Source organism: Limanda limanda, chromosome 21 (genome assembly GCF_963576545.1).
Source record: "Limanda limanda chromosome 21, fLimLim1.1, whole genome shotgun sequence".
Classification (NCBI taxonomy): Eukaryota; Metazoa; Chordata; class Actinopteri; order Pleuronectiformes; family Pleuronectidae; genus Limanda; species Limanda limanda.
In genome coordinates this window covers 13,896,549-13,922,250 of record NC_083656.1, presented here as the reverse complement: position 1 = coordinate 13,922,250, position 25,702 = coordinate 13,896,549, and the positions used below count along the sequence as shown (strand labels likewise).

The window sequence follows — 25,702 nt, the reverse complement described above, 5'->3', positions numbered from 1 at the left end:
TCTAGGCAATGAGGAATAAATACAAGAACGTGTCGCTGATGATTTAACCGATATTTGAAACATTTGGTAAATGTAAAAAAAGGATCACTGTGTTGAGAGTGATGGCGTTGAGGTGTCTGACTCAGGTATGTGTGTCTGACAGCAGCTCTCTCCCTCTTCCTGACATTTTCATACTCGGAGGTCAAAGGGCAACAGATGACTCTTCTATTAAGTGACCACTAGGACACCCCCCACCCGCGATGAAATCACTCTGTCGGGCAGATGTTTCATTAAATCCACGCTTCATTTCAGCTCATGTTACATCGAGGGATCTACATGTCACACTGATGTATCATTTTGTAGCTGATTGAAATCCCGCCGCATTCACACTTGGCTGCAATCCAGCAAGACACGAGGGACCATGCATAATTATATCACACAAAAGGTTACTCCCTAAGCAATTCGCTCTATAATGACCAATTTAGCTCCATCATTCAAAGTAAATGAGTCCATTACAGAAGTGCAGTAGCAGATTAATCAGTTTCGTCTCTGTACTGAGAATAACCCTCTGCATATGATGGCCGAGTGACCTCAAGTGACTCTGGTGGTGGAATGCACTTTGAACTCTGACCTCTGGGCAGGCCGGAGGGCTGATCCTGACCTCCACAGAGAGGGGAGCGAGTGGTGCAGCAGCGCTGTGACCAGTTGCTCCAGTCACTTCGGGAGCGAGAGAAGATGTTGTGTTGGTCATTAAAAAGGAATGTGGACAGTAGATGGGCCGTGTGTGTCTGTTGGTCTGCGCGAGCAGAAAAGACTTGTGTTCAGTTCGGTCACTGAAAACAAGGCCGAGCATTTTAGAGGGTTTCCATGCATCAGTGGCAGGAGTTCAGTTACGACTGAGGAGCATTTTTATTTTTATTTACATAAATCTACACTCATTAATCCACCTCAATATTCATATTCTTTAACTATGCTCCCAGAGTGGCTCCTGTCTGAACTATAGGGGGTGCTTTTCCTATCTTTAGTCAAGAGATTTGAATTTCAGTTTGAGCGCAGGACTTAATTATTTCACTGCACTCGCTCTCAAATAGCCCCCTGCTTCTGCTTGGATTTGCTCCTCTGCTTGTGCGCTTGCACTCAGATATTTTGTCGGTAGCACAGTATTTTATCGTTTGGGCAATTTTGACAGTCTTGCACAGTTTGACTACAGGCAAAGCAAATCTCAGTGCAAGCAGGGTACAGCAGAGTGTGAGAGTTTTGAGTGTAAGTATCACAAAATCTGAGAGTGAAATCAAAGAAGTCCAGTTCTCAAACTGAAAGAATGCGCTCTTGAAAAAACGTAACGTCTATGTGATGGATTTGCATGAAATTTTGTATTCAATGATTTTTTTTCTACGAATGGCGCCATGAGGTCGACATTCGTGGTTATGACTGAACCATACTGACGAAAAAAAAAATGGATTACCACATTATTTGGAACAGACGTGCCACCAACAATTACATGTGAAACATTTTAGAGACCCCCCTGATTTCTAAATCTATCATAAGGTCAAGATTTAGATTGTTTCTGTGTTTTATGATGTGGAAAATGTATGACAATCCAACCAGCTTCAACATCACCATTGGTGCTAATAATCCAATGTTAACACACATTTTACTTTTCGTTGTTTGGTAATGTGATGGCAGGATTTATCTTTGCTGATTCTAGAGAAAGACGTTTCAAATGTATGAATGTTATTAAAGGGATCAAACATTTAGAGCTTGAAAAACCACTGTGGCGAGAGTTTAAAACTATAATCAAATAAAAGGAATTAAACAGTTAAGTAGAGGATTTTTATGTTATTTTTCACTCAGAATGGACAGTGAAACTTAATACCTGCAGCAGTGGCCTGTACGCAGGCTGGCAACTAGCGGTCAGTCCACAAGCAGCCATTTCCCTCCCGCTTGACTGAGACCACTTGACCTCCTCAGCAAGGGTCACCAGTTTCTTTCATTAGGAGTGTAAAGATCTGAAGGGGTGACATTCGTCCATCCATCTCGATATCCGGGTTGGGCCTAATCCATGCGTATTTGAAACCTATGCACCCTCAGTGGAGCCAGACGCTCACATGGACCATTGACAGGGGGGTCATTGTGTAAGTGACACAGAAATGTATCAGGAATGGAGCCAGGGCCTTTTTGGATAAAGGCCTGTTCTGCAGACCTGCGCTGAACCGTCCTGTTTGCATATCAATGCCTTCGGGCCTGAATAACTTCAGCCAGCTGATGAATGAGAGATTTGCTCCTATCTCAGGTCTCAGGGCTCTCTGGTGCAGAGAGAGACATAAAGAAAACTTTTCATCGGCGGAGAAACGCGACGACATAGCCGGCTGGTTCCCTTTACACACTCCTCAGCCATGCAGGGGGGTTGTGTGACTTGAGGACATTCTATAACTGAAGAGTGGGCAGGGTGGAAAATTAACACCACCCACTCCTCAAATGCAAAACCTAGGTCAAACTTTTCTGAGGTCACTGATTGTCATCTTAAGTCTTTTCTGAAAGTGCAGTTGGCTGTGAAAATGGTTATTTTTCACAGCCGAGGTTATATCTGCTAGCAGTGCCGACTGTCTGTTGATGGACATCTATTGTACAATGAGTTCATTATTTTTTTTTAATGAGATCATTGTGAGAATGAATGAAAGTGGTAAAGTTGAAGGTTAAAAATCCAGAGTAATGAGCTGAAAGTTGCCCTATGTGTCTGGAGCATTAAGAGAAATTGCTGTTGGGTGACAATGTTTGGTAGATTTGCTGCTATGAGCCCTTTTGAAATTGCAGCAATCTGATAAATTTAAACAAGAATGCATTGATTAGTGCAGATTACGTAAAAAAAAAAAAAAAAAAAAAAAAGCAATTTGTCATTGCTATGTTTTTCTATTTTGCTGGATTTCCTCATTCTTCATGACATGTATCTGTTGCCGAATGGAAACCCTGGTATTGAATCAAACTGGTACCACCACTGATTTGTAATGAAATATGAACTTTAACAACCACATAAATAAGAATCGTAGATGGATGTCACAGACACCGCATTGTGACCCTGTAGCTCTGGAAAGATTAAACTCATACCCTGGTCTGGGTTCCACGTTGGTGCCCACGTGTATTTGTATTAGGTCCTCATCGATTACAGACATGTGGAAGAGATCATGTGTTAAATAATATTTTACAAATGTATGATAGCGACCCGTGTTCGACCCCTGAGTTAAATCAAAGTGACAGTGGGACATGCTACGTAAAAGCACATATCCCTGCTGCCTATAAACTAAACAGGCGGTTATTGATCCGCGCCATCTCCCTTCAGTGGAGGTCCCAGGGGTTGAGAATGCAATATTAATGGATCGGGGAGGAGTTGTTGTATGCCTGCGTATGTGTTTATCTGTGTGAAAGTGTGTGTGTGTGTGTGTGTGTGTGTGTGTGTGTGTGTGTGTGTGTGAGAGCCGAGCACGCGACCGCCCTTATAGCTCACACAGGAGCGACTCCATTAACGAGGCCGGTGGTGGTAGCGGTCAGCAGTTTATGACAACCAGGCTCACAGGTCAAGGGGGAGCGAGGAGGTCGTGCCTAAAAGGTCACCAATCACCCCAGTGAATTGATTGCTTACACATCGGAAAAGCCACGGCCCATGTGGTAACTTCAGATTCAACCCCAATGAACCTCACCACCCTCGGCCTCTGGTGAACTCTGTTTGCTGAAGATTATAAACACTCACATATGCTTAAAGGAAAGGTTAATTTGGAGAGATGCACTGTTTTGCTTTCTTGCTAAAGAAGAGGAGATTAATGCCTCTGTTGTTATTTGTCTGTTCAATATAAGGCTCAGCATAAAGACTGGACGAAAGCTGATGTAACTCTGTCTTAAAGTGATACAATCTGGATTATAAACACAATTTAGGTTACTTAATGAACCTTAACGTTGTTATCTTTGGATAGACCCAGGCTTAGATACCGGTTTTCAATCTCAGCTAAGCTAACCGGCTGCTTACTGTGGCTTCATAATTAGCGCACAAACACAAGAGTATCATCAATCTTCTTGTCTAACACAGCAAGAACGCAGATGAAGTGCATTTCCCCCAAATGTCAAACCATTCCTTGGACTATAACGGCTTTGGTGTTAATCTTTTCAACATGGCTTCCTCATGAGAAAACAACTTAAACTTTGGCAGGCCTTCTTCTGGTTGTAGTTGTGTCTTGTACTGACATACTGATTTAATTAGCTGATTATAACTCAGTGGAATCCCAGAGTTAATGTCAGAAACACACACTGACATTCATGTGCTGCTGGGCCAGGCAAACAGTTCCCCTGTTTTGGGACTTTATGCCAAGCGGAGCAAACTGCTGGTTGTAGCTTCACATTTATATGGACATGAGAGTTGTACCAGTTTACTCATAACTCTTACTTACTCCTGCTGTTTGTGGGTTTAATACGTGATACAAACAAAATGGTTAAAGTAACAGTCCACAACATGTTCACATACTGATAATAAACAACACACTCAAACATCCCCTGAAACAAGTCAATAGGGATCGATTCCATTTTTTTCTAACCTGTGTCTTTTTATTAAGGATTAAGCAAGAGTCCAGAACACATCTTAGAAGAAAAGTTTTACTTAGAATTTCCAGCAGAATTTCAAATACAAAAATGTCAGAGCAAACATCTCAACAATAGTTCTGTCATCTTATAAATTAGGCTTTTAGAAATATACAGTTGCATGTAAGTACCGTTAGAGGAGGTGAGTGTCAGTAAAATGAAGTTGAAAAATAAACACAGATAGAAGATTGGTCTGTAAATAAGCATTGTACTGGCGACATAAATAACATCACATTTACAGCACATAGTGGACTGTTTTACATGAGTGGTACCAGACATGTAAGTGGTTCTTATTTATTCATTTTACATGTCAACAACTCCTTTACATTTGTTTTGATTGTAGGCTACCATTGTGCAGAAGTCGGACCCCTTTTGTTTCTTACTGTCTGCTTTTGATTTATCGTAGCTTTGCCTGGCTGTCGAGGCTCGTTACTCTTATGCCATTTGGTTTAACTTTAGGCACATCCCCTATGCAGCATTGGCCTCTCTCTGGTGTTATTTTCAATACAGACATTGTGCTGTTAAATGTTTTGGACAGCAACAAGAGCTTAGCATACTTCTGGTTCTCGGGTTGCCAAGTGCTAGAAGTTCCAGTTTTCCGGCTTGAGCCCTTGACACTGCCGCAGTATGAACCACAGTCAGTGCTTCTTACTTGCTTTTGTTTTGATTGAAGCTCTAACAAACTTTGTCAGACTGACCCGGGGGAAGTCAGGCGTATGTGTTGGAAGAGCCTGCACTCATAGCTTGGGAAATGAAGGAAATACCTATTTTGCACAGTAAAAACTTTGGTAATACATAATGTTTTCAAGATATCCCTGTGTGGTCTTGAAAGTTGACTGAACAAGAATTCTACTCAAAGTTTTTTGGGAGCTTTGGTGAGTTGATGTTCAGTCCCAGCCAAAATCGTGACCGGTCATTTGGTAGAACTTGAGATTGAAAGGTCTATAGAAGTCTCTGAGCCTAAGCAGAACCCCAGATGGGATCTGCGGATGAAGCCTACCCTTTGATTTCCCAAGGCAGCGTGGCCTGCTGCTCCCCTCTGGCTTCTTCAAGCAGGGGAAACCTTTGGTCTGGTTAAAGTAGAAGTGCTTGTCCGTCACGACACGTTTTAGCCCTAGAAAGTCCTGGACCCGGCCCATCTCGCCTGCCGGGTCCGTCACAAGGCGTTCGCCACTCACAAAAAGGAAGCTCGAGAGCGGGAAGTAGCGCAGCCAGTTCTCGAGGTGTTTGGAATAGATGCCGATGCGTACGGCGCTCCAAGACGTGTCGATGAGTCCCGTTGTGGCATTGCGGAAGGCCAGGTTCTGGAAAGATGGGAGCCCGGGAGACTTGGACAAAGTCTGGGTGTAATCAGAAACAGCCCGGGTCACAGGGTCGCGCACCACCACGATGAGCTTGGTGTGGCGGCTCATGGAGAATACGCGGCGAGGGGCTTCTTTGGTGATGAAGTAACTTGGGGTCTTCTCCATGGTGATCTGACCCTCCAGCGTACGAGGCATCAGGTTCCTGGCGAAAGAGAAAAAGAAAGAGGGAGAAAGACTATTAATAAAACTGTACTCTAAACATTCCAGGAGATTACCCTTGAGAAAATGCCAACATGTGCTCTACATTACAAAAATAACATCTATATTAGAAAATAAATTAATACGCTGCCTTGATATTCTCATAATTCTCCGTACATTCTTTTGACGAAGCCTCTCTTGCCTTGAAGGCTTTTTGATTTTGCTGTGTAATTAGTGGACTAAATCTGCGATTAGAGGCAGATAAACATGACATTAGCCGCTGGCATTGATGGAGTGACCGTTTCGGACTGGGAGGGAGTATTTAAACGGCTACTGTAGGAAAACCACAAGGCTATATTATCCTCAGAAAAGTAATTTCCTCTCATCTGCTGCCTCCTCCTAAAATGGCTTATAACTGCCCGGACTCGTTCTGTCCGTCCTCTTGTTCTTCTGTGTTCCTCGAAGCGTCCAACACGGCTGATGAAACAGTCACATTACTGTCACACTACTGTTATTTGTAGTCTGACAGTAGAGTTAGAAGTTGCTTGAAATTTCTGTTGATACATATTTTGTGGTCATTTATTGTTTCCCCCCTTTGTGTGTTCTACTACATACTAGTTCTGAATATAAACAGGGCTATGTGTGTGCAAATTCCTTCGATCACTCAGCTTTATTCCATCTATGGCTGCTTTCACATTGCACTCATAGAGTTCATGGGCCTTTTTCACAGTGGACATTTTGACTAGTCGTAGCCGGAAAAACACAGTTGTTAGTATTACAGTTACCGATGGCTAGAGCCAAAAAGTTACAATGAAACTGGAGCAGTATAATAATACTGTATTAACAATAAAATTAAAACTTGTCCTGTGCCTTTGATACTGTAACATGTCAAACCGCGTCTGTGAAAATGGCCTATTTCTTAATTCTTGCAATGCAGGGACTCTTTTGTTTTTTTTTATCCAAAGAAAGTACAAATAAACACATTCTACAAAAAAACCCCCACAGAAAACTCCATCCTCAGGTCACGGATCCCTAAAGAGCATCACTGCAAAAGGTCCTTTATATACAGTATCTTTAGCTGTTTACTTTGCTCTAACTCTAACAGTCGACAACTCCAAATATACAATGTCCTGTTCATCAGAAGCGAGGGAGTTGGGAGGCTTCCAACGCATTGGCAACCAATTTTTTCAATGCTTTAAGCCCAGATAAAAGAGCTGGGGTTGAAGTGAGGCCCAAATTTGATAGATCATCCAGAATGAGTGTAATGGGCCAGCAAGGCAATTTGATTGTAATGCCGGAACGTTGTTAAGTCAGTTAGGGTAAAAGGCAAGAGTAGTCCAGACAATCAGACATCCACTGAACAAATCCCCCTGTTAGGCATCAGTTCCACTTCTCGTGGTTCAGCTAATCTGGCAAGACTTTTGGCTTGTTTACAACCTGTATGATCATCTGACCACTTCTGGTCTGACGTCTGCTTCCCAGATCTTAGCGATTACATTTATGCGTGTAATGTTATCATAACTGGCCTTATTGTAATAAATTGGAGTTATGTTTTCATTTAATGAATATTTGGCTGAGGTATACTCTTATTAGTAATGCCTGCAGAAACAACAAGCATCCCAAAAGTGTTCTTTAACATGGAGTGCCATGTGTTCTCCTTCAGTAGTGGTTATTGCCTTTGGCCCTCTGATTGTTATTATCATCAGTGGTTGAGGTATTTTAGGCACACTTTGGGATTTAGAGGACTGGGTTGCCCTCTTCCTCTTGATCTACCCCCCTACTTAGATGACTCAGAGGTTGAGAGGACTTAGTGGTCCCTCAAAAAGTTCAACAAACCTTAACTAAAGCCAGAGTATGACTGAGCGTCCGTATAACAGATTGTATGTAAAACGGGATGGAAAGGAAAAACTACTTATCTTGTGTCCATTATTTCATTCAAATGCAAGTGAAGCACTAAAATGGAATCTAATGACCTTCACTGTGAAAAAGTCCTGCCAATTTTCCTCTCAAAAAAATAAAACACAGCCCGAGATTAAAGAAAAGCTTCGAATTTCAGTTTGCGCTAAACAAATCTAAGCAGTTGGGAATGCCAGTGTTGCAACTGTGAAAGATCCTTCGGCTAATTTCCATGCTCCCCCCCCCCCCCCTCCTCAGCAGCCATGTGGTGATGGTTGGGTCGGAGTCTTCGTGGTTGGTCTGTGAGTGAAGCGGCTCTGAGCCTTGATGTGTGGTGTTGGAGCCGACTCCATTCCACCCTTTCTGTGATCCAAAGCACTCACTCGTCTCCAAGTCCGTCATGTCCCCTGGCATGAAGCTACAAGGGTTAACCCGAATACACAACTTATGGTATTCATAAGAAACCTCTGAGTTGTATTACAGGAATCGGGCTAAACAGAATTGAGAGAAATACAATAAATACCGAAGGGAGGAAAGTTTAGAAAAACAACTCTGTTTCTAGGGTTCGTCTCTACATTGGGATTATTACAAAGAGCATTTTCGGCCTAAGTGTATGCGACAACCTATGGCTCTGAAGCCAAGTTTCTGAGCCTGTGGGTCACAGGCTTTTTTCTGGTCACCACATGACGTGAGTGGCAATATAGCTTTTATTCATCTAGGTCGCATAAGGAAAAAAGAAATAAGCTAAATTTCTTATTTGGATCGGGGAAAGTTTAACAACTCTGGCTTTGAGATTAAATTCCACCCCTGGATACTGTTACTCACATGTGTCATCAATCTGCAAGGTTATTTGGTGGTAATTGCACGTTGTTTTGGTGCATGTACTCCTCCTCGACCTGCCTCTTCTACCTTTGCGTCCTAAAATTTCCAGAATGACTCTCAATAACCCCATTGAGAACATGCCTGAGCAATTAAGTGAATATTTCCTGTGCAGGAAAAGGGAGAGCTGCATCCTTTAATCCTCATATTTTTGGCTGCGATGCAATTGCATCCCGTAAAATGACAGTCTGGGGTCTGCTTGTTTCCCTGTGTGACTTCTGGACGGTAGCATAAATAGAAAAAAATCTCTTTGCTTTAAAGGGAGGAAGCAAAAACCTGATGGCTACTGTATATTCATTTGTGGAACAATTTCTCCACCCAAAATTTTATTTTGTCTTTAGTTTAAACTACATAAGCATTTTTTTTACCTCAGAGATTAAAGGAAAAACACACTACCGAAAAAAATATGGACCCCAACGTGCATAATGTAGGATATCATTTGAGATATTTTCCTCTGGTTGCAGGCAGTGAAAACCACAACCAGATCAGAGAGAGAAAAACTCTGAGGTGCCAGTGTGTTTACACCGCTTGGTGTTGGTGAGTGTGTCTATAGCACAAAGTGGATGTTTTATTTCATCCTGTCACTGGAAGCCATTGGGTTCCATGCGAGGCTGAGTGGTGCTGCCATTGACATCGTGTTTACATTTTGGACCACTAGCCTGTAATCACAGAACAGCCTGGCAACAGAAACAGAGCCCAGGAGGAGGCCACACAGCGGTGGAGGACGGGGGGGGAAGAAAATGGGATATGAGGGGTTACAACAGAGAGGGGATATTAGAAGAAGTGCAAGGAGAAGAGAAGGCAATAATAAAAAGAAAGGGGGAATACAAGGTAAGAGAACAGATGGAGAGAAGAAAAACCGCAGCAAATCGAGAAGGCACGAAATCCTCTAATTAACCTGGAGCTGTTACTCAGAAGCATCTAATCTCTCTTGAAGATGAAAACGCAGTGTTTGTTCCCTTTATCTGACATCAGCTGGTGTGTACAACACCGCTGACCACGGGCCACCGGCTGTCGGTCTCTGTTCGGTTTCCAAAGAGTGTTTACGGAAACCTAGAGACCTGATGTTTGTTTTCATCACACCTTTACTGTTAGCATCTGGTGCAGGAATGCAGTCGGGTTTGAAAGTACGCAGATGTGCGTTTATCTGTGCATACAAATGTGTCCAGGCGCTCTCGACACACATTTAGCTGCGGTCTGTGTGGGTGGGCTGGGCTTTATAGGGGTCTGTTTAAAGGGCTGCAGGCTGATGGGCTACTGTTTATGACTAGAATATGAAGACTCATGAGTGACCTCTGTATACTGACCTACGTCAGGAACAACTAAGGACAGACAGGGGAGGAGCTGGGACTGTTTCATGGGGATGTAGTGGACAAACATTACTTGAACGGCTTTTTCCATGTCTGCTTAACAAACCCAGTTTAGGAACACTAACTACATATTTGGTCAAAATTGAGTTATAACCAGAATCTTGTAACATTTTTACGACGAAAAAATGAATATGGTTTACAAAATGTCCAATTTCAGTGAAGACACCATGCAGAATTAGCAGTAACGACTAAACAGGGGTAAAAACCAAGCCAAGCCACACACATTCTGGGCTTGTTGACCCACTAACTTCACTTTCTGCCACAGAGAGACAGCTATGTTGAGTTGAAGCTAGCTTTTGACGAGATAGCAGTTTGCTTCGGATCAGATTATTTTCTCTATGACCACTATACTCTATAGTCGACAAATATCGTTTCAATATTTGAATTAAAATTTGCTGAAATGAAATCGAATCAGGATGGAGAAAAAAGACTATAGCAATACTATGTAACTTTAACAGCGCCCTCTGCAGTAACACGTGGTAATTCATTATTTGGGCTCTGTGTCTGAGTGATTTAAGTCGGTTGACTCCCACTCACTAAACTGAAACACCATTGAACAGTGGATATTACTCATGATCCCTGGCTTCCTGAACCAGAAGAGCTGTCACTGTAACAACACTCCAAACTCTGTTTAGAGTTCTTGATATTTTAAAAGTTTCCTTATGCACTAAGTTGCGTTTATTTCAGAGGAGATCGTACCTGCTCACCAAATTAACATAGAGCATGAACAGGCAGTCAGGGTTAAGTGTGAGAATGAAAGTCGCCCCTTTCTCCTTGCTAACAAGTGAGTGAATCATAAAAATTATTCTGAAGCTTCTATTTTAAGGTAAACACGTTGCATTGTGTTGCTTGAAGTTGTACTAGCCTATCTTAGCAGTAGCTGTATTTGCCATCTCATCTTCTCACTGTAATTGAAGGAAAGAAAAAATACATCCATCTTACACAAGAAGTTGAGTTTCACTGTCATGGAGAGCACTAGTGTTGTGTTGCTCGGGCTGAGTGTGAAAGTCTGCCGATTGTCCTCACACAGCTTGTGTTACAAACTGGGGGAATGGGGATTTGTACTAAAAAGCAGATGTGTTCACTCATGCAAAACGTAGTGTGTCCCTCGTGATGCAGTGGTTTGCATTGTCGCAGGAAGGTTGTGGGTTTTAACCTCACGGCCAGCTGGGGCCTTTCTGTGTGGAGTTTGCACGTTCTTGTATTTGCGTGGGTTTTCTCTGGGTACTTTCGTGCACAGGCTAAGGACTTAAATACATCTTAGGTTAATTAGTGACTCACAATTGTTGGTAGAATGGTAAATAGTCTGTATTTATATATCTTGATGACCACTCGAAGAGCTTTACAGTACAGTAGAAGTGAATGGTTGTTTGTCTCTGTGTGTTAGCCATGTGATACACTGGTGACCTGTCCAGGGTGTATCCCGCTTCTCGGCCAATGTCAACCAGCATTGCCACCATGCACCCCCCACTCGACCCTCAGAGGATAAGCTGGAGGGAGTAAAGTTATTTTAAAACCTCTGTGCGAATAAAACTCAGGATAACTGGTCCTCAGATTTGATCTTGCATTTTTAAACCTTACTCTAGAAAGTACTTACAACTGCGGGACACTACTAGTATATTTTAAATTGAAGATTAAATAGCAAACACGCATCAGTCCTTTTCATTTCAGTTCGTACACCACCTATCTTTCTCTCTGACTTCAGCTGTGACAAACACTCGCATAAACACAGCAACCATCTGAACATGCCTTCCACAGGATGGATCCACATCTGGGAGCAATGAAGCCCTCACAATCTGTGTGTGTGTGCTTGTGTGTGTGTGTGTGTGTGTGTGTAGAGATGAGGGAAGTGTTTCTGGGTAAGGGAAGTTTGCCTCTGGTCCCAGGGTCCGTAGCTCTGAAAGCTGTGATCCATGCCGGCTCTGCTGGGCCAGACCCCCGGACCCTTTTAATCCCCACCAGCCTGCGCCTGCACGGAAATGGACTCTTCCACCCTGAAGGTCACCGGCAGATGGTTGTGATCCAGAGGGCGAGACCACCAGGGATCACGGGGGATCATGTCATGCAACATGTCAGCATGCGCAGCTTTCTTTCCCTAACATGCCGTGTCTACCCTCTTCCTTTCCTTCCACTACCGCTCAGTTTCCCCTGTCCTCCTCTTTTATTCACTTTCCTGCCTTCCCATCTCTCTCTTTTACGACTTCAAAGCCGTAGTGAGATTGTTATGAATATATTTGACATGTGTGAAGACATTTTCAAACACGCTGACATCCTCCACCACTGCACATGGACATATGAAGACGGATACAGTGTGCCTGTGTGTGTTCAAAGCTCTGTAAAAGCTGCAGCGTGGAGACTGAGGTTTGTTATTACTGATGGCAAATACAGGGCTGAGGAGCTTCTGTGGGCTGATTACAAGTCAGCGGGGACTGAAAGCAACTCAATAAAAGGGGAGGCAAAGTACTGCTCCTCTGTGTGTCTCTTGGAGGTGGGCCATCACATTAGCCGGTTGATGTTTCTAGCCAATATTTAGCCGTTTATTGCATGTATCCGTTTCTATGTGAAAATACAGAAAACCTCTTTCTTGGAAATTTTTGTATTTTTTTTTGCGATTTGAATCTTCAGCTTGTCAGGCCACCAAACTTAAAATTGAATGGTAAAAATAATTAATGATAACGATTGGATCTGGATTTAACAGAGGTTTACCCTGTAAAGATCAAAATTCAGGTGGGAGCCATCTACGCTTTTAAGTTTGACTTATGAAACGCACTGAATGTTGGTACAAGTCATCATCCATCGGCCTTTCACACAATATATCTGCAGCACGGAAACCCTAACCGCTCGCACTGCATCTCGCTTCAGCATGTGTGTGGCGGACGATTACACAGTCCGAAGGTTACTGTCTGGCAGACGCACCCGGGCGGTGAGGAGTATTTTTACTGGGGAGGTTTGCATCACTGGTGTAGGTCGGTAGGAAAAGAGCAGAAGAATGTGTCTAGCTGAGGGGAAAATAAGAGGCGTAGCAGCTAATAGAGACATCGCAGGGCCAGAGAGCGACGAGTGAGTGAGAAGTGGTCAGTCAGAGTTTCCTGTGAGAAAGCAGCTCTAATGACAGAGGAAGATCTCAAAGTGCCTCTGTGTGAGAGAGCGTACAGTGTGTGTGTGTGTGTGTGTGTAAATTTCAACAAAACTACTGACTGCACACTGTGAATCATAGGAATTAGCTCCTGTCTGTCTAAAAGGGTTTTGTGAATCTGAAGTGCTGATTGATGTATCTCAAAATTATTTTCGCATTAAAGGTGTAGCTTCACATTTTGGGAAATACACCTCCTCACTGTCTTGCTGATAAAAAGTCAGAATTTCAAAACAGACGACAGCAAGAAACTATAGGCACTCAGTAGAGCGCACACCAAGGCTCAGCAGTCCTCATGAAACCACATGGAAATTCACTCAATTTTTATTTGGATCTCATCACACTCACAAATGCCAGTCCCCTAAATATTCCTGAAGATCCAAGAATTACTCCCTGCAATTGGAGAAAATGTCCAAAAAATCCCCTGATCTGAATCCACACCAACATTTTTGTTGTTTCTTTGTGCTTGTTCCATCCTCCTACAAAGTTTAAAGTACTTTTCCCGCAATCCTGCTGACAAAAAAAATTGATTAACACTCCATTTATTTAACACCCCTTAAGGGCACACGTTTTTCATCGAGATACGTGAATTATTCTCTGAGAAATTAATGACAATGTTGAAACCTCCGGATCCACACCAAAATGTGATGGGTTCTTACCTGACCCACACCCTATTCTTCCAGAAAGTTTCATGGGAATCAGTCCAGCAGTTTTTTTGTTGTCTTGCTTACAAACAAACCAACAAGCAGACAGGGTTAAACCCAACTTCCTTGGCGGAAGTCAGCAGAGGAAGAGGGGACACAGTGATTATGTCTCTCTGATAGCCTAACAACTTGGAATGACACAACGTGTCCGTATGAGCATGTGTAAATAATTGCCTGTATGTGTGTGTTGCACATGTTGCCACTGATTGCTCCCACCCCTCCTGACTTATCGAATGGGAAAATCAGCAGTTGTGTTCCTGCTGGGCCCACAGTGGTCTACTTGTGTGGCTTTATCTCTGAGCCGCCAGGGGCCGCGGGGGCCCCACCCTGCCTTCATCCGATCCCCTGAACACAGGCCAGAGGGAGGGATGCAAGGACGGAGGGAGGGAGGGACGGACGCATGGATGAGATGGAGACAGATTACAGACGGACGGTTCGTGCATGGTGTGTCCTGACCTCAGTGGTGTGTTGGGATATATTCATAACAGTTAAATGTTAACTCACTCTAGGTGAGGAGGAGCAAGGAGCAGCATGTATGTGAAGTTTTAATAAGAACTATGTTTGAATGCTGCTATGCTGGTAAAAATGTTGCATATTTGCTTCCAGTTTTACTAGCCTATCTTAGAAGTAGCTGTATTTGCCATCTCATCTTCTGATGTAATTGAAGGGAAAAAATCCATCCATCTTACACAAGAAGTCATGGAGAGCACGAGTGTTGTGTTGCTCTGGCTGAGTTTTCTACAGTGTTGTTTTAATAGGAATGAATTTCATTGTGGTGAGAGGACATTAGAACTGAAAACAACTTGTTGATGACTCCGTTTGTAGATTGACATTAAGTTGGCAAATTTTCTTGTTGGCTTCTTTTTAACCTCGGCCAAGGGTGTGGTATGGGTTAGGGAAGAATCCATCACATTTTCCTGCAGATCCAGATCCTGGGTGGATCCAGCAACTTTATTTTCTGCTTTGTGTGATGGGGCGTTTATAAACATTTTCACCTTCATCCCAGGGAATGATTTATGGATCACATTCACAGAACTAGTGTCAATGAGTGTGTGAAGCTTTGTGTTATGGAATCCAAGAGAAAGTTGGGCCTTGGTGAAGCGTCATTCTAATTTAAAAAAAAACACCCAACATCCATTAGTTTAAATTTTTAAATGGGAATTTTCAGATTTTTACAATGGTTGGACAGAGCAATACATTTAAATTTACAAAAGCAACTCTGGAGTGTTGATGTATTTATATTAACTGGTAATTAAAAGGCACTACATTATTATAATTTCTTATATACTTTGCATTACATGCCAGTTTGTGAGAAGTGTGTATAATCTTATATCTATTATCTTACAGGTTTAAAAATACACTGCAAATATATATTTAAATGTCAAAACAAATCTAATTAGTAGGGTTTATTGTTATATTATTGTTATTAGTGTTGTTTAAATGGTGGAGTAAAACCCACTTTGCCCGAAGCTCAGACCAACACAAACAGCCGAAACCTGCAGTTACAGCAGAAGCAGTCTGGCCTTTGGTTCAGACAGTCAGTTAAAGATTAAACAAGAGACAACGTGCACATACTGTTATGTTTACCTGCGCCTCTGACTTTGTACAGAGAAAACATCCACGTTTGCACTAATTAAACAGCTTCTTCAAACATGCACACAGTTGAACACACACACACACACACACACCTCTGAAACACTGTAATAGACTCAATATGGACTTTTGCTCGTCTGTTAACTCCCCAGGTCCCGACCAATAAGAACACCCACCACTGTCTGACACTGAAAACCCACTTCCGAGCAGTGTGAGGCCGACACAGCTCGCGGTTTCTCAGTTTATTGTCAGCAGCGTCTTAGGCTGAAAAAACGGGAAATCGGTGCTGTCAGAGGCGTGACTTTTACACCTGGAAACAGTCCAGCCAGCCGTCTGCTATTAGTGCCGTCCATCAGACTCATCAGAGCGGACTGAGCCGGCCTCTGTTATACGTTTACACACATGTCAACCTGTTGTACAGATCCTACGGTGGACGTGAAGCTGGTGTTGGTTTCCAGATTTCCCTGTTTGATGTTTTGCTTCGGCTCCGCAGCTCTCCACGCCAGAGGTTCAGGCATAATTAATCTCATTTCCTCTCCAAACCAGCGCAGACATCACCTATAATTAACCAATTCTTCTAAGTTGGTTATGTCAAACTGATGGGAGTTTTCTACGAGGGTTTTTATGAGCCACACAGAGAAAAGTGTGTCTCTCGGGGGGGGGATTCTCCGGTTCTCACGATACCCCCCCAACCACCCAGTAAGACAGTCAGACATTAACCAGATAGAGGTCTACAAACACACACATACGAACACGCATACACACACACACAGGTACACGCACACACACACAGAGTAAATAATTACCTATGTCTGCAGACATGCCAGTGATGGTAAACTGGGTGTATATGTGAGTTTCTTCTGTCCCTCGGCTGTTTTTCTATCTTCAGACAATTTATAGACCAAATAGATAATCTATTAATTGTGAAAATAATCTGCAGAGGAATTTGTTTGGTACAGCCCTAATGGACCGGGCGCTTTATATTTCCCTTAGTGAAGGCTGATTAATCATCTCTAAGTCATCTTTTGGTGATGACATGAAAAAGTAAAATCTATTTCTTGCATTTCTATTTCAATCTGAAATCAAGATAATGAAAAATATCAGATGCTAATGAAAATATTATGCTGTAACTGTAGATTATGTCAAAACTCAGTTTGGCCGACATGACAGCTCCCCAAAAGTGAAGCCAAAGCATCTTGATCGCCACCTAGGGGGTTTGCAGCAGTGTAGGTCATAAACTTTGCCTTCTTCATGTTAGTGGATGGGACATGGACCAAACTAAGGTTGAATACAAGGATGGTTTCAGTAATTTTATATTTCTTCAGTCAATTAATAAGTTTAGCTAAGCTTGTCGAGGTGTAGGAGCTACCTTAAAAGACAAGCTGACATTTCTTCCAAGTCCACCTTAAAGACAATGCTCACATGCCCACAGGTGCCATAAAACTGTTTCGGGTTGTTACACTCCTCTTCCTAATGCGCTTTTAATGGGGTACAAAATCCCTCCTTTTCTCAAGAGTACGGCAATTTTCCTCACACACGCAGAGCTCGTTCTTATTTAAATTTTTTCAAAAGCAGAAACAAAAGAGGGAAGGGATGAACAAGAGGTTGAGAGGAATTAAAGGCAAATGATGGAGAGAAGAGAAAGTAGGAGAAGCAGAAAGAGGTTGATTATGTCGCGGTAAATTGAACGCGGCGGCTTGTCAGTCACCCTGATCTGCCAGATCTCTCTCAGCCTCGCTACCTGCCCTGTCTGTTGGATGAGGATGACAGATTTTGATGAGTTTGCAGCTGCAGGGAAGCGACGGCACGTCTCGAGTCTTTTACTTTAAATCCACCGTCACTGTGACAGCTTGGGATTAAAACTAAAAGAAAAACAGTCACAGTGAGGACACAAACTTTCTCTCTCTGTCTTTCTGATCGAGATGCAGTGAGGTTCCTGCAGCTTCCTCAGTGATCCTCTTGCCAGTCATCTGATTCCATTATTTCTGACTGGATGAGGCACGGCATGCTGGGAAGGGAAAAGGTCGACCAATGACAAGCTGTCAAAATATGAATCACCCAGGTTAAAATCCATACCCGTCCCACACTAATTTATCAAGTCATGTTTGATTTTTCCCTCAAAGTTTTTCCTAGATTAATATACATATTGTGTTGATCCTGACAAAAATGGCTTCACTTGTAAATCACAGGGCGTGCAAGGTTATTTTAATTGGATCCGACAGACACGCCGGATAGTGTTGCTCATGTTATATCTCACAAAGCATTGAACCCCATCGCCTGCACAAAGCTCCCTTTCTTCCAGCGAGATCTATACATTTCTCATTTTTCCAAATTCCTCCCTGAAAGTCAGTTTGTGCGCCCCCAGAAAAAAAAAACATGTCAGTCTCTCTGCGACGTGCCGCTTCCAAGAATGTTACGCGGAGAGGAATTCATCCGGAGAATCCCCTGTGACTGTCGAACAGGAAATAAAAACCTGGACATTCCTGTCTAGGAAGCACGTCCAGCCCTCAGCTGACAAGAGACTATGGAAAAAAACCGAAAGGAGTCGATAAGGGAAAAGATTTAGAGAAAAAATGTGGGAAAGATATCGACTCTACGGAGAGAGAGAAAGAGAACGAGGGCTCTAACAAGGGTGTGAACGTGGCCGGTGGCTTTACACTACGCCGTTTGAGTGACCTGAACAAGCCAATAAATCCACTCAGCAACACTCAGACTCGGGGGTATAAATGTCAACAGTGGAAGGCAGTAACTGCTCCTTGTCAACAAGATTGAATATTTAGAAGTTAATTCATTTCTGCTGCAACAGCATGATAAAGCCAGAGAGAGAGAGAGAGGGATCAATAGTAAGAACCTATTTTAGGTGATCAATATCGGGAAGCGACATTTATATCTGAGGGATATTTATAGTGTCAAGAAAAAGGCAGTGAGATGAACTGGTGGAACCGCTTCTCAACCAAGACAGAGTGAGGGCCGGTTCGTGGCAGGGGCCTAACCTCAAACTGGTTCCTGGTATTTCAACAGGAGAACTGGTTAAACACCAACACTTTGCTGGATCGAGAAGGAAAGAATACTAACGTAACGGGCTGTGGGCGGAGTTATTGGGACCAATACGACCAATATGACCGATACAACAAAGCAAAACATAGATTTTAGATAAATTTATAAAATGAGGTTGTGTTTAAATGGCGATGTACGTTTGCAAAGCCACGAACAATACTTGTTGTTGTTGTCTTTGAAGTCGTTACTAGTGTCACTCTGATTATCGTGTTTTTGTTTATTTTTCTCTTTGTAGTTTGATTAGACTGACTCTGTTTGAGTGGTGTATGGTAGCTGAGCTGGAAAGGTTGAAGTTTAACATAGTTAATCAATTACGATTTTTAACATGAATGTTTAAGACAAAATTTGAGGACTGGGTATGAATCTATAAGTTCACACTTCATTTCTGTCCCTTTCAGACATAGACTGTGCATTTAAATTGTTATTATTGTTCTTTTCTTGTCTACAATGCCAGAGTAGAGATGTGTAGAGTAACGTATACAGTGAGGTCATGATGTGGCTCCATGGTGCTCTAACCTTGGGCGAAGCAAACAGGTTCTTAAAATGTTTGCAAGTCCACCCAACTCCAAACAAACCCAACACCAGGTTGAGCCGGGGCGAAAAGTATAATGAGAGGACTGGGTGGATTTCAGGTGGAGCTGAAGTAGTGTGAAAGACTCCGAGCGCGCACACACACACACACAGACACACACACACACGCACACGCACACGCTTTACTCACTCACTCACTTACACACACACACACACACACACACACCATGCCTGTCGAAAGCCTCGTTCTCCACCGCGATAACCACAGAATCGTTTCCAGTAGATGGCAAAGCCAAGGCTTTTCCACATATAAGCATTTTTTCTCAAACAATTTGCCAAATGCTTCCTTTAAGGATGTCCATGTGTTTTACTTGGTCACCAGCTAAAGACAGAGGCCAACCCTCCCTCCTTCTCCACGAGCTCAAAGACAGAGACGTGCACTTTGAAGAGCTCTGTCGGAGGAATAAATGTTTAAGTGATCCTTTCCAGCCCAGCTTCAGATGATTTCGTTGGCCTCACATGCTACAGTTCTGTTTTGAGTTGATATATGTGAATCACAGGGTACTTAACGTGCAATTACGCTAAATGAATAATATTTTTACAACAACATATGATATCTGGAAGTATAGGATCGGCAGAAGAGGAAGAGAAGAAAGGAGAGGAGGAAGCCACGGGGAAGTCAGATGTTTCTGACTATACATGAGCCACTGAGCGGCACCGGGGAAAAATCACTCAATCAATACTTAACACATCATTAAAGTACATGTGATATATGAAGTGATGGGATGTGCCAGAGACATCAAAAGGGAAATGAACAGAGAAATGAGCACAGAGGTTTCCAACTTTTGAACACAGCTCTGTGTGATGACCTCAGGTAACCTCTCTCTGACTCCATCCAAGTTCATTTCAGGTCCCTTAAAATGTTACACAATTTAAAGAGGTATATGAAACAATTAATTTAAATAAAAACAACTTGACCTTTGTTATATATGTTGTTGACTTAATTCCAAATGTTTCTAACAATGTCTAAATTTAGAGAAATCCCCAAATTTACTCGAGACCTTCCATTTTGCTCACCTTTTAAATATCTCATTGACACTTTACCTGTGGCTTTTTTGTTCATCTCTGCTGTGACTTCTGAGGCAAACAACATGACGATGCTAGCCAGTTAGCCAATTAGCATGTCAGCTGTTTTTCCCTTCCCCACTGTTTGTAATGACTCACTAGAAGTCATTGCAATTTACCGTGTAACGAGAATGAAACTTTACCCATTATCCCACACACGAGCATAATTTATGCCTGAGTCACATTGGGTTGATTTTCATCAGCAACAATGTTGAGGACAACAACTCCCATGATCCTACATTTTAACCACGCCATCAGACTAAGTCTTATGTTAGTGTTTTGATTTAAAGACCTCTAGTGGCAGAAGTTACATATTGTACACTTAACACTTGTATTTTTTGTCTCGATATTGTTGGCCTATATAATTGTCCTCATAAAATTGGTTTTGCTCTTTTTTTCGTGATTATTAGTTATTAAACTGTGTTATTTATGTATATCCTTTTTTTTAACCAGTAATCTATTACTTTTGATTTCAACCGTTTTGGATATTAGCTATTTGGAGTTACCTACTGGCTTGCTAACTATTTTTTTCAATCAAAACAAGTAGCCTGCAGGCATCGCAGGTAATTCTACATTTGTGTGCATAAATACATGGACACACACACATACACACATACACACACATACAGAGGTTCCTCATCCTTTTTAAACATTTACATCTGTCTCATATGAAAATAAAAAAAACATGGTAAATCTTATTACTTGTCCATAGTTAACTACACAGCCCCGGGGTCCAATAAGCTTCCCCTGTAGGACTAAAGCTTGAGGTGTAGACTGAAGATTGAAGCACTCATCATGGACCGGTGCTACGTGGTGTGGGGGTGGCTGGGTGGGAGGATGGGTGGAGTGGTGTCGTCTAATGCTTCATAAGGCCTTGTTTAACTGCGACTGGGAGCCTAATCCCCCCCCCCCCCCACCCCTTCTGCACGTCCCTGAGCTGTCCACGTTAATGTCCGTCCTGTCATTACACCGGCCCCAATTCTCACGGCGCTGACGCGAGCTGTCAGCGGATTATGACAGAGCAAACACACACGTTTCATTATGGCTTCAAAAGAGAAAAGCAGAGGAAGAGAAAAAAAGGATGGGGGGTGCATCGTGTCTGTCTTTAAAATAAAACATGGTGAGTAAACTGAACATGTAAAGGTCTGTGGTGTTCTCACCTCTCCGGCTATCTGCTTTGTGACCACTCTGATCACAGTAACTACACATCAGCCTGTCCATTCACTTCAGAATACATATTAACAAAAATGTGGATTTTTACCTCACACACTAATAGTTAAAACCAGTGGAATGCAGGCAAAATCTTTAAAGACACTAAAACCCAGATAAGACTTTTAAGAGGAAGATAAGAGAAAATATGCAAAACAGTTCATTGTATTTTCTATAACCACCAGGTTGTGCAGCCAAAGTTGAACTGACCCTTGATGTGCTCACCTCTGCAACATGAGTCCAATCGGATTGTGTCAGTGAGGAGAAGTTCTGACGGCAATGATTTTACTGCTCTTATAGATATCGGAGGAGTTACTTTGAGTTCCTTCATCCAGGCCGAGCAGGATTTAAGAATAAAACATCTGAAGCCTAATGATAAATAATAGAGGACGGGCCTATATGTAACAGGTCAGATAATGTGTTTTTAGATTATGTAGTCCATAGAATCTTTTAATTAACTGCTTGGTAGGATTCTTTCTTGCTGAGTATTTCATTCCTTTCTAGCTTTACAGTGTGTAATGAACATACCTGACATTATCCCCTGAGAATAGAACTGCAAAAAACATGAAAATTCAAATCTTTTGCCAATAAAAGTGTCAGAGGAAAGACATTCACAGATTTACCTTCACATTAAATGTTGAAATTGAAGATGGTCTCACAAATTCAAAACTAGCTCACTTATTAGATCGTAAACTATTAGATTCATGAATTGAGATCTATTTTAAAAAATCCATTTTTTTTGTCAATGCTAAATATTCTCTGATTTCATCCTCTCAGATGAGTCAATTTGCTGCTTTTCTTGTTTTATGATGACAAACTGAATTTATTTGGACTTTAAACTGTTGACCACCAATCAGAAGACATCAACTTGGAGGGATTTTCACTATTATCTGACATTTTATGGAAAAGACAACAAACCTATTGAGCAAATATTCTGTATTTGAATTGATAATTAATTGAACTATACAGTACTTAGATAAGAGAAACACTGTTCAGTCAGTGTTTTTGCATCTACACAGAACTTTTCAACCACTTGAATATAACAAACATCTTTTTGTTGAAACTATTTTCAGAAGATTTGGTTTTAGTCGTGTTTAAACTCCTTTGCAGAACTTACACTCAAAAGTTAAACTTCCTTAACAAGCTGTGGGACACATGACTTTAAACCCACCACCCATGTAATGTAACAGCTCTCATGTAGGTTCCTTTCAGCAGGACGCACGCTTTGATCAGTGATGTCACTGATGTGCTGTTCCACCTGAGCCTCACAGTGAACCAATCATTACCGCTGCTATTGATCTCTCCCTGTGTCTCTCTCTGTCTTCACCACATATTATTCTACTACACCTCCGCACTCTCTTTTTCTCTCTTCTCCTCTACCCTTCCCCAAACCCTCCTTTGCCGCCCAGATCTTCCTTCCCTCGTTCCTCCTCCTGTAATAGTTCAGCTCCGTCCCTCCCTCTCTGTCTCTGTCTTTTCTTCTCATCTCTGCACCATCAGATATGAGGCAGTCATATCCGCCCACAACATGAAGCTTCCCCCTGACCACAGCTACTTAAAACATTCCTTAACTTCCATCCATTTTATTTGTTAATTCAAATATGTCCCTGCACGTCCTGAAAACTATTTCATTCCTCCGGTTTCATTGGACAAAAGGGTTCATCCACACAGAACCATCCCTTCTTTGTGATCTGGGCTGGGAGTGACAAAGGCCCTCGGGGGACCAGCACGGACACTTAGGGAAGCAGTGTATCAGCTCAATAAACAGCAATTTATTGGCAGGGGACTGAATACGCTGCCATGCTTGGAAGCTATCAGCCGAGTGTCTTATTGGTGCTGAGCGACATTAATGAAGAGAGGAGGAGGAGGAGAGGAGGAGAGGAGAGGGAGCACACCACGAAAGGATCTATGTGTGTGTGTGTGTACAGAAACATAGACTTCATGTGGAGGAACAAGGGACCGTATTTACTGTAATAAGAGAACTAAAAAATGCACGATAATGTTTGGCTCTTGAAGTCAACACATTTATTTGACCCCAGAATAATAATGAGAAAATCCATTGTTGTGGCTCCAGAAATGGTCTTAAGGCTTCTGACAAAAAATGAGCTGAAATATTTGACTCCGAGCAGATCATCCACCCAATCTGAATAATACGACAAGATGCACTAAAAAGACTAAGTGTGCAGCTGTTGCAGATGTAAAAAAGAATTATGTACATTTTGCATGACCGAGCAACGTTTACAGGCACTGTGAGAGTAGAGGGAAACACCGATAATGTTATTGGGCCCTTGTGTTACAGGGGTGTCAGCCCACTAGCCATGCATGACCTGATTTTACAACTGCACATCAACACCATGCAGGCCCAAAGCAAAAATATATAAATAAATATAGCGGGGATACAATCATTTCATTCTTTCATACTCTTAAATCAGTGGCTCCGTGTAATTAACAAGCTCTGAATACATCTTTCTGCTATGTATTTTAAGGATTATTATTACCCTATTATTCATGTACTCCACTCTGTGTTTTAACCATTTGTTTACTTGTTGCGTAATTATTTGTGTTGAAAATTACTCTATAAATAAAGTTAGAATTAGTAGTATTGCTATTATAGAAGAGGTGGAGGACATTCTATCCCTATGACTGGAAACTGTAAATTCCAAGGGACACTGGAAAGTGACGGGCAGCTTTTACGACTTTTAATCCCACGCCCGTGACTTGTGGACCGAGCCTCGACCCCTCACACCTCACACCTCAGCACTATACTTTCAGTTTTGTCTTCTAGTAAACACTGCTCACCTGTACCACTCCAGGCCCTTGTCGTAGAAGCGGTCGAAGAAGTGCGGCTCTGCGCCCACGGCTCTCACGTCCGGATGGATGCGCAGGAACTCCAGCAGGGCGCGGGTGCCACCCTTCTTCACCCCGATGATGATGGCCTGGGGGAACTTTTTGCTGCCGAAGCTGTTGTCTATGGAGATATTGTTCGATGGAGCGTCGCTCTTCGACAGGTCCGACAGCTGCTCCCGCACGACAGAGGCCGGGGACGCGCCGTGCGCACCGCGACGCTCCGGAGCAGACTTGTCCTGCTCATCATTGAATGTGATTTTATTGCGAGGATCGGTTTGCTGGTTGTACACGGGCCTGGGCAGCGAGTCACAGTATCCGTTGAGGCAGTAGAAGAGGTACGTGAAGAGGAGGATCATGGTAAAGAAGACGGACAGCTTGGACTGCACCTTCAGGTGTCCGAAGTTGAACGCAGCTCTCCATTTACTACATCCCATGAGTCGCAATCCTGAGCTTGGGGACACAACGCAGGAAACATGGCATACCGCAGGACCTCATGCTCCTGTCTTTAATTTAAAAAAATAAAATAAAATAAGCTCCTCAGACTGGGAGCGCTTTAAAATGATCACCGTGCCACAGCAGCAAGTGGCGCAGAAGTTGGCCACCGCGCGTAAAGAAGCTCCACATGTTCCCCGGCTTATCCTGCAGCTTGTCTTTTTGTATGAATCTCCTTTTTAGAGCTTTCCAAAATAACTTTCACTTTTCCTCGATTACTTTGAGGAAAAAGTCCCAGCGAGGCTCAGCTGAAAGGCGGCTGCTGTGAGTCGGTGTCCCGCTGCGCTCCCGTGCCTCAGCCTGTGCGCTCCTGTGGCTCCACGGGTGTAAGGAAGCTCTCAACAACCCCCCCCCCCCCCCTCTCTCTCTCCAGTCTGGCAGCCAAATCCCCGCCCTGTTTATCAAACGCACGCCCCTTCCATCCTCAGCCCGTGCCACACTAGAATAACAGACAAATAATGAACATCCTCTCCAAGCCAACAGAGCGGGAGAGAGACTCATATCGAGGAACTTTCAGAGCAATTTTGGAGAAATAATACGCTCGTTAGTTTAATTGTATTTAATGCGCTGGAAGAAAAGCAAAACGTTTGGAACACAAGCGGGAGGGATATTAGTTTTTGATTGCACACTCAGGATATATACGCAATTTAATTTCCTCTTCCTCACTGCAAATTTGGAAAGCTTATTAATGGACTGTGAGCTGCAGGTTGCCTCTTGGTCAAACTGCAGTGTAGTGAAGGGCCAGCTATAGTGGCCACCTGC

At 42.7% G+C, this 25,702-nt stretch overlaps 1 protein-coding gene across 1 annotated transcript; it reads right to left on the bottom strand.

The window, feature by feature from the left end:
• Positions 1–4,603: 4,603 nt before the first annotated feature.
• On the bottom strand, positions 4,604–25,252 carry LOC133027698 (heparan sulfate glucosamine 3-O-sulfotransferase 6-like). The gene is made up of 2 exons (XM_061094775.1): positions 24,401–25,252; positions 4,604–6,108 (listed from the first exon to the last, which is right to left on the bottom strand). Exons 1-2 carry the CDS (start codon positions 24,880–24,882, stop codon positions 5,490–5,492), a joined length of 1,101 nt encoding a protein of 366 aa, XP_060950758.1. The 5' UTR covers positions 24,883–25,252; the 3' UTR covers positions 4,604–5,489.
• Between the last annotated feature and the right edge of the window lie 450 nt (positions 25,253–25,702).